The 15,520-nt window shown below is 38.7% G+C and overlaps 1 protein-coding gene across 3 annotated transcripts in view; it reads left to right on the top strand.

The window, feature by feature from the left end:
• Positions 1-15,123, top strand: part of LOC127523497 (arf-GAP with dual PH domain-containing protein 1) — a 40,364-nt gene extending 25,241 nt beyond the window's left edge. For all 3 annotated transcript variants that reach the window (XM_051914250.1, XM_051914248.1, XM_051914249.1), the window contains exons 5-11: positions 6,069-6,181; positions 6,460-6,606; positions 8,295-8,378; positions 9,269-9,331; positions 9,616-9,687; positions 12,238-12,466; positions 12,547-15,123. In XM_051914250.1, coding sequence (XP_051770210.1) covers positions 6,069-6,181; positions 6,460-6,606; positions 8,295-8,378; positions 9,269-9,331; positions 9,616-9,687; positions 12,238-12,466; positions 12,547-12,575 — 737 coding nt within the window. In that variant the 3' untranslated portion in view covers positions 12,576-15,123. The remainder of the gene's footprint in view (positions 1-6,068; positions 6,182-6,459; positions 6,607-8,294; positions 8,379-9,268; positions 9,332-9,615; positions 9,688-12,237; positions 12,467-12,546) is intronic.
• Positions 15,124-15,520: the final 397 nt, after the last annotated feature.

Below are 15,520 nucleotides of genomic sequence, written 5' to 3'. Positions count from 1 at the left end.
GTGGCGAAACTGTCTTGTGAATCTGACAACTGCTAGGAGTTCTTTACGTGTGACACAGTACCTCTGGTGTGCTGGTGTGAGGAGATAGCTGGCAAATGAGATAACTTTCTCTTCCCCCCACTGTAACTGTGAGAGTACTGCTCCAATACTCTGGTTGGACGCATCAGTGTCCAGGACAAACTGTCCTGATGTAACTGGGAACACCAAGATAGGTGCAGTTGTGAGGCTCCTTTTAAGATTTTCGAATGCCTTTTGCTGCTCCTCTTCCCAGAAGAAAGGAGTCCCTTTCTTGAGTAGCATTGTCAAGGGTGAAGTGATTTCAGCAAACTTGGCAACAAACCTCCTATAATAATTGCACAGACCCAGGAAAGACTGGAGTTCCTGGACACTGGTGGGGGTCTTCCAGTCCCTAACATCATTAATGAGGGCTGGATTGGTCTTAATTCCTTCGCCGCTCACAACGTGACCAAGAAACAGGACTTCATCCCTTAGCAGCTGGCATTTCGAGGGCTTAAGCTTCAGTCCATATTCCTGCAACCTCTGAAAAACCTCTGCGAGCCGTTCTATACACTGTTCCACATCTTCACCAAAGATGATTATGTCATCCAGGTATATCAGTAAAGTGTCCCACTGCAACCCTCGTAGAACCAACTCCATGGCCCTCTGGAATGTGCTGGGTGCGTTACACAGACCAAAAGGCATCCTGGTGTACTCATATAGTCCATACCTCATCACAAAAGCAGTCTTGGATCTGTCTTTTTTATTCATTTCAATCTGCCAATATCCTGACTGAAGGTCGAGTGTCGAGAATGTCTTTGCACCACCCAGCACATCCAGGCATTCCTCTATTTTTGGTAGGGGATATGCGTCTTTAATGGTAAGATCATTAAGCTGGCGATAATCTACGCACCAGCGGACCCCCCCGTCCTTTTTCCTTACAAGGACAATAGGGGATGCCCATTCTGAGCTTGAGGGGACAACAATACCTGAATCAAGCATTTTTTTGAGATGTGTTTCCTCCTCATTCCAGAACCCTAAAGGGGTACATCGTACTGGCTGTCGAACAGGCTTACACAATCCAGTGTCTATGCTGTGCTGCAGAGCAGAGAACTTCCCAAGATCATCATCAGTTGCTGCAAAAACTGCTTGATGTTCACTTAGCAGAGCCACTAACATCTCTTGTTGCTGTTCAGTGAGTGTTTCGCTTGCAGAAGTGAACAATTGTCTGAGGTGCTCTGGAAGGTCAAGAGCATTTGGTGACGACACCCTTCTTATGTTGTGCTCATCTGGAGACTCACCGTCAGGGTCTTGTAGCACTGAGTCCCCACCTTTTTCATGTATCTGAGTGTCAACTGGAACTGAGTAGGCTCTCTTTCCCTCCTCTTGAGCATCAGGATATGCTTCGATGAGCACACCCAAACAGACTCCCCGTGATAAGGGTCTACTCGAAGCTGTAACATTGCATAGCCTGACAGGGATCCTCTGTTCCATGTTAATCATTATACTGCCTGAAGACACTCCATCAGCCAGGCTAACAGGCTCTAGAACAGCAGGGAGTTCTGGTTTCGGGTCATCTACCACACCCCAAACTAGACATTCACACTCTGGCGGCACAGTGACATCACTCTCTAACATCACTCTCGAAATGGCATAGTCTGGGCCCTTGCCTTCAGATATATAGGCTGGGATGAGTTCAGAGCCCATGAAAACTTTACCAGAAGCATGTATGGTGAAATCAGCAGCTTTTAGGAAATCTAAGCCCAGAAGCAGGGCATCCCGAATTGGTGCAATGCAAACTGTCCACTCCAACACTTTTGTGCCGATTCTGAATTCCACTTTCACTCCGCCTTTTGCTGACATCTCCCTTCCAGTTTCTGCATTTCGAAGACACACATTTTTCAGTCCTGAAGATGATTTAGTGGGTAATTTGCTGTACATCTCTTCAGACATAATAGTAGCTTCAGCACCCGTGTCAATAACTGCATTAACTGGTATGCCATCAACAGTCAGCAAGATCATTAAACTGGGCCCTCGACTCTCAGCTCTGCTCACATGTACAATAGATGGACTCTGCTCTGGATGTTCGGAGTTATTTTGACTTGGGGGCTCCATTTTGGTCACAGTATTTGCAGGGGGACTTGTAGATGGACTGAGGGACCGTGAGCAGTTTCGTTTGTAATGTCCCTCCTCCCCACACTGGAAACATGGCCCGCTAGAAGCTCTGGTGGGGCTGGTATTTGGCTGTCTGTATCTGTTTGGCTTGAAAGAGGTCTGAGCTGCACGTCCCCTTTCTGACTGGACTGCCATACTGGAATTTATTTGTTGGGTGGGTCTTACAGTAGAAAGATGAGCAACAGAAGAGGGAGGAGGCAGACGGTCTATGGCTAGTTGGAGCTTATCAACTTTATCAATGAGTGTTTGCAACTGGTGCTGTGTAACATAGCCCTGTGACTGCACTCTGCGTGATTGCAACGCCTGTGGCTCCTCATCAGAGTCCATGTTTTGATCAGCCCAGGATACTCGACGTGTCCTCCCCCTCTGATCGAAGTCTCGTCTGAGTGTGGCTTTAAAGTTGTGTTCATAAGATGATACTAGCCGTTGTGCTTCATCCAGTGATACAGGGTCGTGGTTCATAACCTCGTACGCCACTTTTTGGTTGCGCAGCCCTTTGAGAAAAGCATCAGCAGCGATTTGCTCCCTGAGCTAAGTGTCAACCCCAGGATAAGCCAAAATAATCAGCTTGTGAACCTCCTCAGCGAACTCTGAAACAGTTTCTTTAGACTGGCGCAGTTCTCCAAGTCTCTTCCGTGCTGTGGTGGGAGGCTCTTTTTGGCCAAATCGGAAAGCCAGCTGTTCTTTCAGCAGAAAATAATCTTCACGTATGTGTTCGGGTAATGAGCACAGATATCTGATAGCAGCTCCCCGTAGACATTCATGGAGTTTATCCACTCTTTCTGCTGTACTCCATCTGTAAATGACAGCTCTGCGCTCAAAAGGAATGATGAAAGAGTCCCAGTCATCTTTACCATCATATGTGTCAAGTTTAGCTTTAGGTCCATCTGGAGCTCTACCACGAGGGGTTGTGAGGTGATGGGTGGGCACTGAAGCAGTTAAAGGTGTGTACATGTTTGGGCCCAAATTGAAAGAGCCATTATAATGGCTGGGTCCCTGTGCACGGCTCCTGGGTCTTACATCAGTGCCAGGTGTAGAGGAAGTTGGACTAGTTGGGCTTCGTGCATGTCTATCAATGACTGCAAGCTCAGCAGCAAAAAGCCGTTCAGCATTTGAGGGCCCTGTAGCATCTCTGTCTGTCACAAGGATTTTATCAGGTGCAGCTGCAAGTGTGGTAGTGTCTTCATGTGGGTGTGGACCACGGGTTACTTTGCTGGCATCAGGCTGCTGCATGAGAGCAAACAAACTGGCCTCTGTCGATTCCAGTCTTTGGAGCAGAGGTGCAATGGCATGTTGGAGTTGCTTATTTTGTTGTGACAGCACAGCCTGTAGCCAATGTGGGGGGTCTGGAGCAGCTGATGCACCAAGTTGGACTTCTGGCTCACTCAGATCCATTTGTATTACAATTTAACTTGAAAACTTCTTACACTTATTCTCTTTTTTTTTTTTTTTTTTTAATATATATATATATATATTATTTCTTTTTTTTTTTTTTTTTTTTTTTTTTTTTACTTATTAATACTGAAATATATTCTGTGGCTTGTGAGTTTCAACGTAGATTTGCAGGGCTGTTTGGTATAGCGTCCGTGAAACTTGCAGCCAACAGCAGCACTGGATTTGGCAGACTGCCAGCGCCACGCCTCTCCGCTGGGGGAAGGGAAAGTCCGTGCTGCTCGTATCTCCGTGAATTCACGGTTAATGCAACGACTAACGTGGTCAATCAGTCTTTAATACTTATTCACAACGACGTTTTGCAGTGATTACAATGTCCATCGACTCAAAAAGGATGTCCCAGCAGTCCACCACACTCACAATTCGCTGATGACTGTCAATCGCGCTCCGCTTCTGACACCACTTGTTGTGCTTTAGTCTTTCCTTTAACAGGTTCCGAGGAGGCGTGAAGAGAAGCACACAACAAAGCGAATCCGTTTCAGGAACTTTACTTAACTTATTAAACCACAGCTTTACAACAGCGGGGGTTTATGCTCTTGCCCAGCGCTGATGGGTTTATATACAACCATCCGCACCGAAGCCTGCGAGCATACTGACGCTAAACATCAAAACAAACAGTGAACTAAACCCCGCGTGATGACGTAGCCACATCTGATTGGCTAATACAGAACTTATTATGAATACATGAAATAACAGTAACACAAACAACTTATTTTAATTAACTAACACTATAACAGTACTCCACACGGCTCCAGGGGATTAATAAAGGCCTTCTGAAGCGAAGCGATGCATTTGTGTAAGAAAAATATCCATATTTAACACGTTATAAAGTAAAATAACTAGCTTCTGGCCAAACGGCCATACGGATTCTACTTACATCTAAAGCATATCTTACACGACGTACTACTGGTATTGCGTCACTTCCTACGTTATACGTTGCGCAAGTTACGCTTTTTATTTCTAAAGCTAGTTATTTTACTTTATAATGAGTTAAATATGGATATTTTAGAGAACATTTTTCAACTCAGCCTTGTTAAAAAGAGCTTATTTAAAAAATAGTTGTTTCATATGGCATTACCGTAATCCACATCCACATATCATGAAAAATACTATTTTTTAAAATGTATAAGTACATAATTAAGTGCATACATTTCTGTCATTCATTTGGCAAAAAGGTTTTGTTGATTATGCATTTTACCTTTGAAATCTAAGAAAACTGCAACTCTGGCATCACATGTGTATCTTTCATACTTCTCGTTAGCCACTTTTCCACCGTGGGGTCAACCCGTTCTCTTTGCTTTACTTTACCGTTACATTCCTTGCCGATCCGGCCGGTACGGATATGGTTGTGGAGCTGATAACGGAGCTCTTCAGTCATTGCCTTAGTAACGCAAGAGTTTACACAAGATATGCGATGAAAATAGTGGCCGCGTTATGTAGGATGATCAGTTATTTCTTTTAATTGTATGACTAATTTGTGTTCACGTAGCTCAAATAGCATGTTAGCAAGCTACGGAGAAACTGGCAGCCAGGCAACAGACAAGTGACCAATCGTAATCGTGCAGTACCATACCAGGCTCAAGTGGAAATACAACTGTAACCTTTCCTTACCATTCCGGTGGAAAGCGGGTTTTGTGAGCAGTGCAGTGGTGTAATGGCAATTTACAATAAAATCTTTCATTACAGATTTCGTTTCCAAACAAACCAAACATATGGGTGACCCCTTGAACTTGGTAAAAATATAATCCGTTAACCATCCTGATTGGATGGTAAAAACATGATTTTTATTGTCAATTTTTCATTTATTTTTGGTAATTTTAGTAAACTTTCACATTAGTGAAAACACATTTAATAAAACACATTTATTAGATATTAGTACTTATTCCAAATGTTACTAGTAAGATTTTTTATTGAAATCTACAGTTGCCATTCTGATTTGTCGTAACATAAGATGAGTAAAAAAGCAGTTGTGACTAGTAAGAATTATTACTAGTAACAATTACAAAAGATTGTTGTGTCTAATAAATAAGTACTAGTAGCATGAAAGTAGATACTAGTACATTTTAAAGATTAAACGTTAAAACGGCTTGCCATATAATAAGAAAGTATTAACTCTCTATAAAATCGCATCTTAGTAAGATATGTCAACATTTAAACCACTTCCAATATAAGTATTTTCTTATATTTAAAAGTGTAATCCGGTATTTTCCCTCAGAAAAATCCATTGGCATGCAAAAGCAACCATGCAGCAACATACTAAAAGCATTTATTTTTTCATCCTTTTCTGTTTTAACTTTGGTCACATACAGTAAGCTACAACTTCCTTTTTTACAAAAATGTTTTAAGGATGTAGTTATTCATAGACACTACAAAAAAACGTAGGTGGAAAAAAACTCATGCCTCATGCTTTCTTTCGGCCTTCTCACGCTCTCTTTCTGTTTCAGGGTACAGAGAAGGGTTTCTATGGAAACGTGGTCGAGACAACGGACAGTTCCTCAGTCGCAAGTTCATTCTGTCTGAAAGAGAGGGAGCGCTGAAGTACTTCAACAAGCAAGACGTTAGTTCTCTTCTTCTGTCACACACACACATTTATCTAAATGAGGACACATTGTACCACATATATATATATATATATATATATATATATATATATATATATAATATATATACATGCACACACACAAATAGTGTAACTTGTGCTTACCCAAAACAATCCCAGTCCACTGACATCATAAAAATGTTATGTGACTCCAGGGACTTTCTGGTTGGTTCCCAAAATGTTCTGTTGTCCAGAAAGTATGCGATTATAGCTAAGTTATTTCTTTTATCTTCCAGGCGAGAGAACCAAAGGCCATAATGAGGATTGAAACCCTAAATGCTACTTTCCAGCCAGCTAAAATAGGAAACCCTTTCGGTCTGCAGATCACCTATCTCAGAGACAACAGCACCAGGAATATCTTTGTGTACCATGAAGACAGTAAGGTATCACGCCCATCTTTTTAATACCTCATAAAAATTCCTTTGCATTGTGTGCTCTTGAATTTTTTGGCCTACGTGCATTTTACATTTACATTTATGCATCTACGAGATGCTTTGACACAATTTATCAATAAGCTACAATAGAGTCACTGTCTCTCTCAAGGTCATATTTTGAAATTTGTCATGTTTCATTGTGTTATCACAAATTAAACAATTGACTCCAAGCACAACTATGCAATATGCTTACAAAATCGTTTTCATAATATTTGAATAAAGGGTGAAGATGTCAAATTTGCAAGGCCAGACATCACTTTTGGCCACTACTGTTTAAATGTATGTCAAAAAGGATGAATCCACCATGTTAGATTCAGTAAATGGTCTTTTTGGGCTGGGGAGAAGATTTTTATTTCACAGTATGACCCGTTTTAATATTTCCCCAGTGGAAATCAGATGAGCTGTAAACCTCTTAGACTTTAGGTTGTAATTTGGATGTTCTGTTGAAGATAAACTTGGCAAGAGCAGCATGTTTGGGTATTTGGGTCATTTCTCATGTGTAAGTTGGAGACAACGATGTTCTGCTGTTGGTCAATATGGCGCTTCTGCCACAAATACAAGCCAGTGGTTTTTGAGCTAAAAATGCTCTTCCTCTTTCACCAACACATTGTACCATCTCACAAACATCAGTGATGAATATTTATCATTCCTTAGAAACTTAAACTAATCACATTTTAACACTGTAAAGACAGATGAGATAATAGTCAGAAAAATAATTTTTTAATGAATTAAAAACAATTGCATGCGTTTTTTGTTGAGTACCATATTTGAAACATCAGGTTTTTATGATTCACAAAGTGAGAATATGGGAGGGAAAACAGCTCAGTTTCATTCAGAGACTCAAAGTGAGCAAAAATATGAAATTTGGTGCAGATGCTGATATTTATATGGCCAAAAAGTAAGATGAAATTCTGATGCTTGTAATGTAAATCAATGAGATCTTTATAACAGTACAACAGATACTTACATAAAATGCATATAAATATCAATATCTGGTAATAATATGTCTTAGTAAGATGATATTTAAATGCTTAGCTCTGTAGTTTTAAAACATATAATGCAATCCAATACAATGATGATTGAGCGATGAACAAATAAACCTTCCTCAAAAGCCTGATGATCATATTTGATACTCACTTCTAAAAAAAAATGTGTGGATAATCAAGTAAACCGAAGTCCAGTTGAAATATTACTAACAATATCAAAGTTATTCTTAGGTTTACTTTATAAAAATCAGTAAAGATTTCACAGCAAAAAGATGAGCTGAAGGTGTTTACAATTATACTAAAGGGTTTTACTTGCTAGAAAAGTCTAAACTATCATTTAGACGACAGAAGCATGTAGACTGCGTGATAGAAATGTGCGTATCAAATATGATACAGGTTTAAAACAAGACAAAAACTTGATGTACTGGAGGATCAACACTGTTTTAGCTCTATGAACAGATAAAGAGATATTTTCCTCCTGTAAGATCTGATATTAGCTGTAGTCGAGGTGTGAATGTTATGTGTTACTGCACCTCTCAGAGGTCATACAGCAGTTATTGCATCATAAAGCATCCTCTGCTGGCTGCAGCGAAACACTGCAAAATGTTCCTTTAGTGCTTACTGCACATGTGTGTGTGTGTGTGTGTGCAGGAAATGGTCGACTGGTTCACTGCAATCCGGGCAGCACGGTTTCATTACCAGAAGGTGGCATTTCCTGGAGCTAATGATGAGGACGTATGTGAATCAGATTTCTTCCAGCAACTGACACATAAAAATGAGTTATGAGTGTGAAACTCACTATAGTGATTGTGAACGCATGCACTATATCATGATCTTCTGACAGCAGTTTCTCATTTACACACTGCAAACAATCACTTTCTTGTTTAGTATTTTAATCTTGTAAATACTTGAGAAGCTAAATTACAAGATATTAAAGGGTTAGTTCACCCAAAAATTAAAATTCTGTCATTAATCACTCACCCTCATGTCGTTCCACATCCGTAAGACCTTCGCTTATCTTCAGAACACAAATTAAGATATTTTTGATCAAATCTAATGGCTCAGTGAGGCCTACATTGACAGCAAGATAATTAACACTTTTAATGCCCAGAAAGACATTTAAAACAGTTCATGTGACTACAGTGGTTCAACCTTAATGTTATGAAGAGATGAGAATACTTTTTGTGCACCAAAAAAACAAAATAACGACTTTATTCAACAATATCTAGTGATGGGCGATTTAAAAACACTGCTTCATGAAGCTTTACGAATCTTTTGTTTTGAATCAGTGGTTCAGAGCATGTATCAAACTGCCAAAGTCACGTGATTTCAGTAAACGTGGCTTCGTTATGTCATAAGTGTTTTGAAATTTCAATGTTTCACCACTGGGGGGCCTGACTTTGGCAGTTTGATACATGCTCCAAACCACTGAATCGAAACAAAACATTCAAAAAGCTTTGAAGCTTCATGAAGCAGTGTTTTGAAATCATCATGTAATATAATCATCATATAATCGAAATGATGAAATATTAATATCAATTTCTACCTTTCAAATATCAGTGCATGATTAAAAAGCATCCACTCGCACACATTGACTTCTTCGCCTGTGTTTGGTTGTGATTTAGCTGGTACCCAGACTTACAAGGAACTTCATGAAGGAAGGTTACATGGAGAAAACAGGCCCACGGGTGAGTGTTTTTACTTTATCATCTTCATCAGCATTCAGGAAAGAGGTGTAGTCCACCGCAGAGTTGTGCTATTTTTATATCACTCTTTCTTCTTCCACAATAAATCATTTTAAGTGAAATCAATATTGCATATCCTTTTATTTATTTATTTGGTAAGTAGTCGTGTAATAAGCTAGATAATGTACAGTCACAAAATAAAGCCCTCACATGACCTGCTGTCTGTACAACGTTCCTTACTAATGCTATTGTTAACATTGATTCATATTGAGTCTTCTGTTTTCTAGCACACAGAGGGCTTTAAGAAACGATGGTTTACCATGGACGACAGGAGACTAATGTACTTTAAAGATCCCTTGGTGAGTAAAAGTTAATATTTAGATTTTTTTCTGGTTAAATTCCATTTCCAAATTGCTGTGTAACTCTCGACCTTCACACGCATATACCTTATACTACTACTTATAACATTTACTAATATATAAGATAACATATTAACAATTAAGAATATTATATTGTATTCTATTCCATTGTTAGATTAATAATACAATATAATGCATTATAATTTATTTATTTGATTGTATTATATTAGTATGTTAAATGCAATACATTTAATTACATTAACATGTAATATAATAAAAAATAATATATATATATTTATTTTTTAATGTATTATATTATTATATTATAATATAACAGTACTATATGATACAATATCATTTATTTTAATGTAACATAATAATATAACATAATACAATGTAATATGATACAATACCATTTTTGTAAAAAAAAAAAGTATATTTTATATATTTTATTATATACAGTATCTCACTGAAGTGAGTACACCCCTCACATTTTTGTAAATATTTTATTATATCTTTTCATGTGACAACACTGAAGAAATGACACTTTGCTACAATGTAAAGTAGTGAGTGTACAGCTTGTATAACAGTGTAAATTTGCTGTCCCCTCAAAATAACTCAACACACAGACATTAATGTCTAAACCGCTGGCCACAAAAGCGAGTACACCCCTAAGTGAAAATGTCCAAATTGGGTCCAAAGTGTCAATATTTTGTGTGGCCACCATTATTTTCCAGCACTGCCTTAACCCTCTTGGGCATGGAGTTCACCAGAGCTTCACAGGTTTCCACTGGAGTCCTCTTCCACTCCTCCATGACGACATCACGGAGCTGGTGGATGTTAGAGACCTTGCGCTCCTCCACCTTCTGCTTGAGGATGCCCCACAGATGCTCAATAGGGTTTAGGTCTCGAGACATGCTTGGCCAGTCCATCACCTTTACCCTCAGCTTCTTATCATGTTGGAATACTGCCCTGTGGCCCAGTCTCCGAAGGGAGGGGATCATGCTCTGCTTCAGTATGTCACAGTACATGTTGGCATTCATGGTTCCCTCAATGAACTGTAGCTCCCCAGTGCCGGCAGCACTCATGCACCCCCAGACCATGACACTCCCACCACCATGCTTGACTGTAGGCAACACACACTTGTCTTTGAACTCCTCGCCTGGTTGCCGCCACACACGCTTGACACCATCTGAACCAAATAAGTTTATCTTGGTCTCATCAGACCACAGGACATGGTTCCAGTAACCCATGTCCTTAGCCTGCTTGTCTTCAGCAAACTGTTTGCAGGCTTTCTTGTGCATCTTTAGAAGAGGCTTCCTTCTGGGACGACAGCCATGCAGACCAATTTGATGCAGTGTGCGGCGTATGGTCTGAGCACTGACAGGCTGACCCTCCACCCCTTCAACCTCTGCAGCAATGCTGGCAGCACTCATATGTCTATTTCCTAAACACAACCTCTGGATATGACGCTGAGCATGTGCACTCAACTTCTTTGGTCGACCATGGCGAGGCCTGTTCTGAGTGGAACCTGTCCTGTTAAACCGCTGTATGGTCTTGGCCACCGTGCTGCAGCTCAGTTTCAGGGTCTTGGCAATCTTCTTATAGCCTACGCCATCTTTATGTAGAGCAACAATTCTTTTTTTCAGATCCTCAGAGAGTTCTTTGCCATGAGGTGCCATGTTGAACTTCCAGTCACCAGTATGAGATAGTGAGAGCGATAACACCAAATTTAACACACCTGCTCCCCATTCACACCTGAGACCTTGTAACACTAACGAGTCACATGACACTGGGGAGAGAAAATGGCTAATTGGGTCCAATTTGAACATTTTCACTTAGGGGTGTACTCACTTTTGTGGCCAGCAGTTTAGACATTAATGTCTGTGTGTTGAGTTATTTTGAGGGGACAGCAAATTTACACTGTTATACAAGCTGTACACTCACTACTTTACATTGTAGCAAAGTGTCATTTCTTCAGTGTTGTCACATGAAAAGATATAATAAAATATTTACAAAAATGTGAGGGGTGTACTCACTTCTGTGAGATACTGTATGTATAGGTTAAATGTAGTACTACACAGTACTACTAATATATTAAAATATGATATAAATAAAAAACATGTTTTTATATATATATATATACAATATTATTTATATTTATAAATTATATATATATAATATGGAATTTTTTCAAATATGCATTAAAATATGCATTTTTATTTTAAAAATGTTTTGTATATATATATATATATATATATAATTTATTCATATAATTTTACTTTTATTTACATATTTATATAAAATAAAATATAATTTACTGTAATAAAAATGTTAATGTTTTATAATATGCTTTATTAATAATATAATTAATATAATATAATAAACTACAGAGTACTATGTAGTACTACATTTCACATATACTTATTTAATAAAATAAAATATGAGTTTGTAGCAAATTAAAAATGTAAATTAAAATGTATATTTGTAAATCTTTTTTTTATAATATGCTTTAAATTATATTATATTATATTATATTGACTGTTTTAGGATGCATACGCACGTGGCGAGGTGTTCATCGGCAGTAAGGAGAACAGTTATACAGTGGTGCCTGGCCTGCCGCCCGCTACCCAAGGATACCACTGGAAGTACGGGATCACTATTGAAACCCCTGACAGGAAGTTCCTGTTCGCTTGTGAAACAGAGGCAGAGCAGAAGGACTGGATCGCTGCCTTTCAGAGAGTCGTCAACCGACCCATGATGCCGCAGGAGTACGCAGGTACACACAATAGAAAGAAACCCTCAGTGAGATTTGATTAATTGGATTTAATTTACACGCTCCTTCATTTCTCTCTCCAGTTGAGGCTCATTTCAAGCACAAGCCTTGATGTCGGCTGCAGACCGGCCGATATGCTACAGGCGGGACAGACTGGACAATCAACAGCAAATCTGTCCAATGGCGTACATGGAAGTGCTCCGGACCGAGCGATTGCATTGAAACGGCCCCTTCCTACCCTGATTTAGTACTAGAGAACTGGACACTGGACTGTGTTGACGACGCTCCAGCAGCGACGCTGTGGCTTAGTTGTCGTGAATGTCACTATGTGTTACCAAAGCAGACATACTGGTGTCGTCAGCCAAGCTACTGTACAAATATGGCATGTGAATGTTGTTCATCGCTCTTAAACGTTAACATTTAATCTGTAAATCACAAGGTGAGCAACGTCACAAAATGGTTGCGTTTTCTTCCCAGTGCGTTTTGACTGATGTTATTTATTGGATTATCCAAGCAAATGCTGCTGTGAAGAGTAGTGGATCCTCTGACGCTACGCAAAATGACTACACTGCAAAAAATGATTTCTTACTCAGTATTTTTGTCTTGTTTTGCAGTACAAATATCTAAATATTGACATTATTTTACGAAGTAAAATGCCATACGATTTCTTTGTTTTCTGGAAAAAAAAAAGAATCAAAATTTTGATTTTGCTTAAAGGTGACCTATTATGCCCCTTTTCACAAGATGTAATATAAGTCTCTGGTGTCCCCAGAATGTGTCTGTGAAGTTTCAGCTCAAAATACCCCACAGATCATTTATTATAGCTTGTCAAATTTGCCCCTATTTGGGTGTGCGCAAAAACACAGCGTTTTTGTGTGTGTCCCTTTAAATGCAAATGAGCTGCTGCTCCCGGCCCCCTTTCCAGAAGAGGGCGGAGCTTTAACAGCTCATGTTTCAGTTGCTCAACAACAACAAAGCTGGAGAATCTAATGCAGCCAAAATGAGGATTGTCAGTAACGGTGTTCAGCCTTACATTGTTCAAACCGGAGTCGACACTGATGGAGAGACATTTCTGAATGGTTAGTGGATAAATTTATGTAGTTGCTGTGGAGTTGATTCAACTCATCGACTAGCATGTGCCGTCATGTTAATCTTTTGTGCAAATCCAGCGTTGAATTGACCCTCGTTTGTGAAGCAGTCCGGCGTAAAATGACGGCATGACAACAACACTCTACTACAACAACTCTTCCTCTTTGTGTTCTCGGGGGCGGGGTTTATGTACATTTTAGGGTTAGTGATGTCACCAACCTGTTAAGAAGCTCGTTGTAGTCCTTAAAAAGCGATTTCTGTAAAAGAAAATATCTCTCTTTTCATTGAACTTTGAGCGTCGTAACTTTGCAGATGTTGTTTATGCTCAAACAGCAACATTACACACTAACTAAAGTTAAAAAAGTGAAATCATAATCAAGGTCCCCTTTAAAACTATTTTTTTTTTTTTTTTTTTTACATTGAATTAAGTTAATCATTCTGACCCCATTAAGATATTTGATCATGTTTTATCATGTTTTATTTCAATATCTTGCTTCTCAAGTAAATGTATCTTGTTATAAGAATGTTTAGAATTTGTACCAGTAAACAAGACAAAAATACTGAGGAAGAAAATCATTTTTTGCATTATAGGGGTTTCGTTCATCTTAAAGAACCTGTTAGAAAACTGATATGATCAATGTGAAGGGCAGTTCATTTAATATACTACATACTACTTTTGTTGTCTGTGCAGGGCGCATGTGTCAGATTTCCATAAGTCATGAAGACAGTTCTGTTCTTGATTTTTTTTCCTCCACTAGGTGGAAGCATATCACAGATTAAGAAGCATGTGCCCATCAGTTCTTCTTACGCAGGTTGATATTAGTGATATATCGGCCGATATTTGGCCAAATTGAGATTATCTGCCAAAAACCAAGCTCACTTGAATGATTAAGACTAGTGATAATTCCCCTTATCTTAGTCAGTAGGTAAAAAGGGTTTTCAGATATGATTTTATTGAGTGAATATTATGTATTTAATTTAAGCAATCTCTTTTGCTGCCAATAAATTGCATTATGTATACTGTATATATATATATATATATATATACATCGGCCGCCCTGCTTTATGAATATTGGTATCTGTGACAAACACCAGTTGACCACTACTTTATATACAATATCCTTAATTTCACCCAGACTATATCAGTTGACATTGAAGGATACATCAGAGAATTTTACAGGTTTTATATAATGGATATGAATGTTTAGATGGCAGGTTGAGGTAATAATCTAATCCTTATGGACTGTCTGACTTGAGCTCAGTTCTTCTTACTCTTGTTCAGGTTATGATGCTATTCAGGTGTTTTTCTTCTGATTTGTTTAAAATAAGGGTTAGTGAATGTTTACCAATGAAAACGTATCAACATTACTATAGGTTTTTTTTTTTTTTTGTGGGTGGACGGGGGGGATTGTACCATGGTAAAGGATAGTGTCATCATTATTTTAAAATAAACAAAATAAGGTTGATCAGGACCCCAGCAAGAAGTGCTTTATTTTGTGATAAAGACTGTCTGATTGTACATTATCCTGCTTATTATGCGGCTACTTATGAATAAATACATGGATATTAAATATTTGAGTCTAAATTATTTTGTTTTGTTTGAAGAAAGAGACTGTGGAACGCAGTTACTGACCAATTACAATCAAGTATTCCAGGCTGTCGTGTAATAAAATGTAAAAAGTAATTCAGAAAGTGCATCTAAGACTATCACTGTACCATGACACCATGGTGCTTTTTGTAAGAGTCAGTGTTAGATTTTCTGGTCTGAAAATCATTTGCATATTTTAGGACCAAGAAGGTCCTGTCGAGTTTAAAATAAATAAAAGCATATGTGTCATAGTGAAAAAACAAAGAAGGCTATTCAGAAGGGAAAAATCAACTTAACCGCTTCACACATGTAAAGACAATGCTGGACAACAAACTGAACTAAACTGAGGGCTAACTTAAGAACTAACTTGTAAAAACTCA

Source organism: Ctenopharyngodon idella, chromosome 12, assembly GCF_019924925.1.
Source record: "Ctenopharyngodon idella isolate HZGC_01 chromosome 12, HZGC01, whole genome shotgun sequence".
Classification (NCBI taxonomy): Eukaryota; Metazoa; Chordata; class Actinopteri; order Cypriniformes; family Xenocyprididae; genus Ctenopharyngodon; species Ctenopharyngodon idella.
Note: the sequence above shows the minus strand (reverse complement) of the source record. Positions and strands in the feature narration are given on the sequence as shown.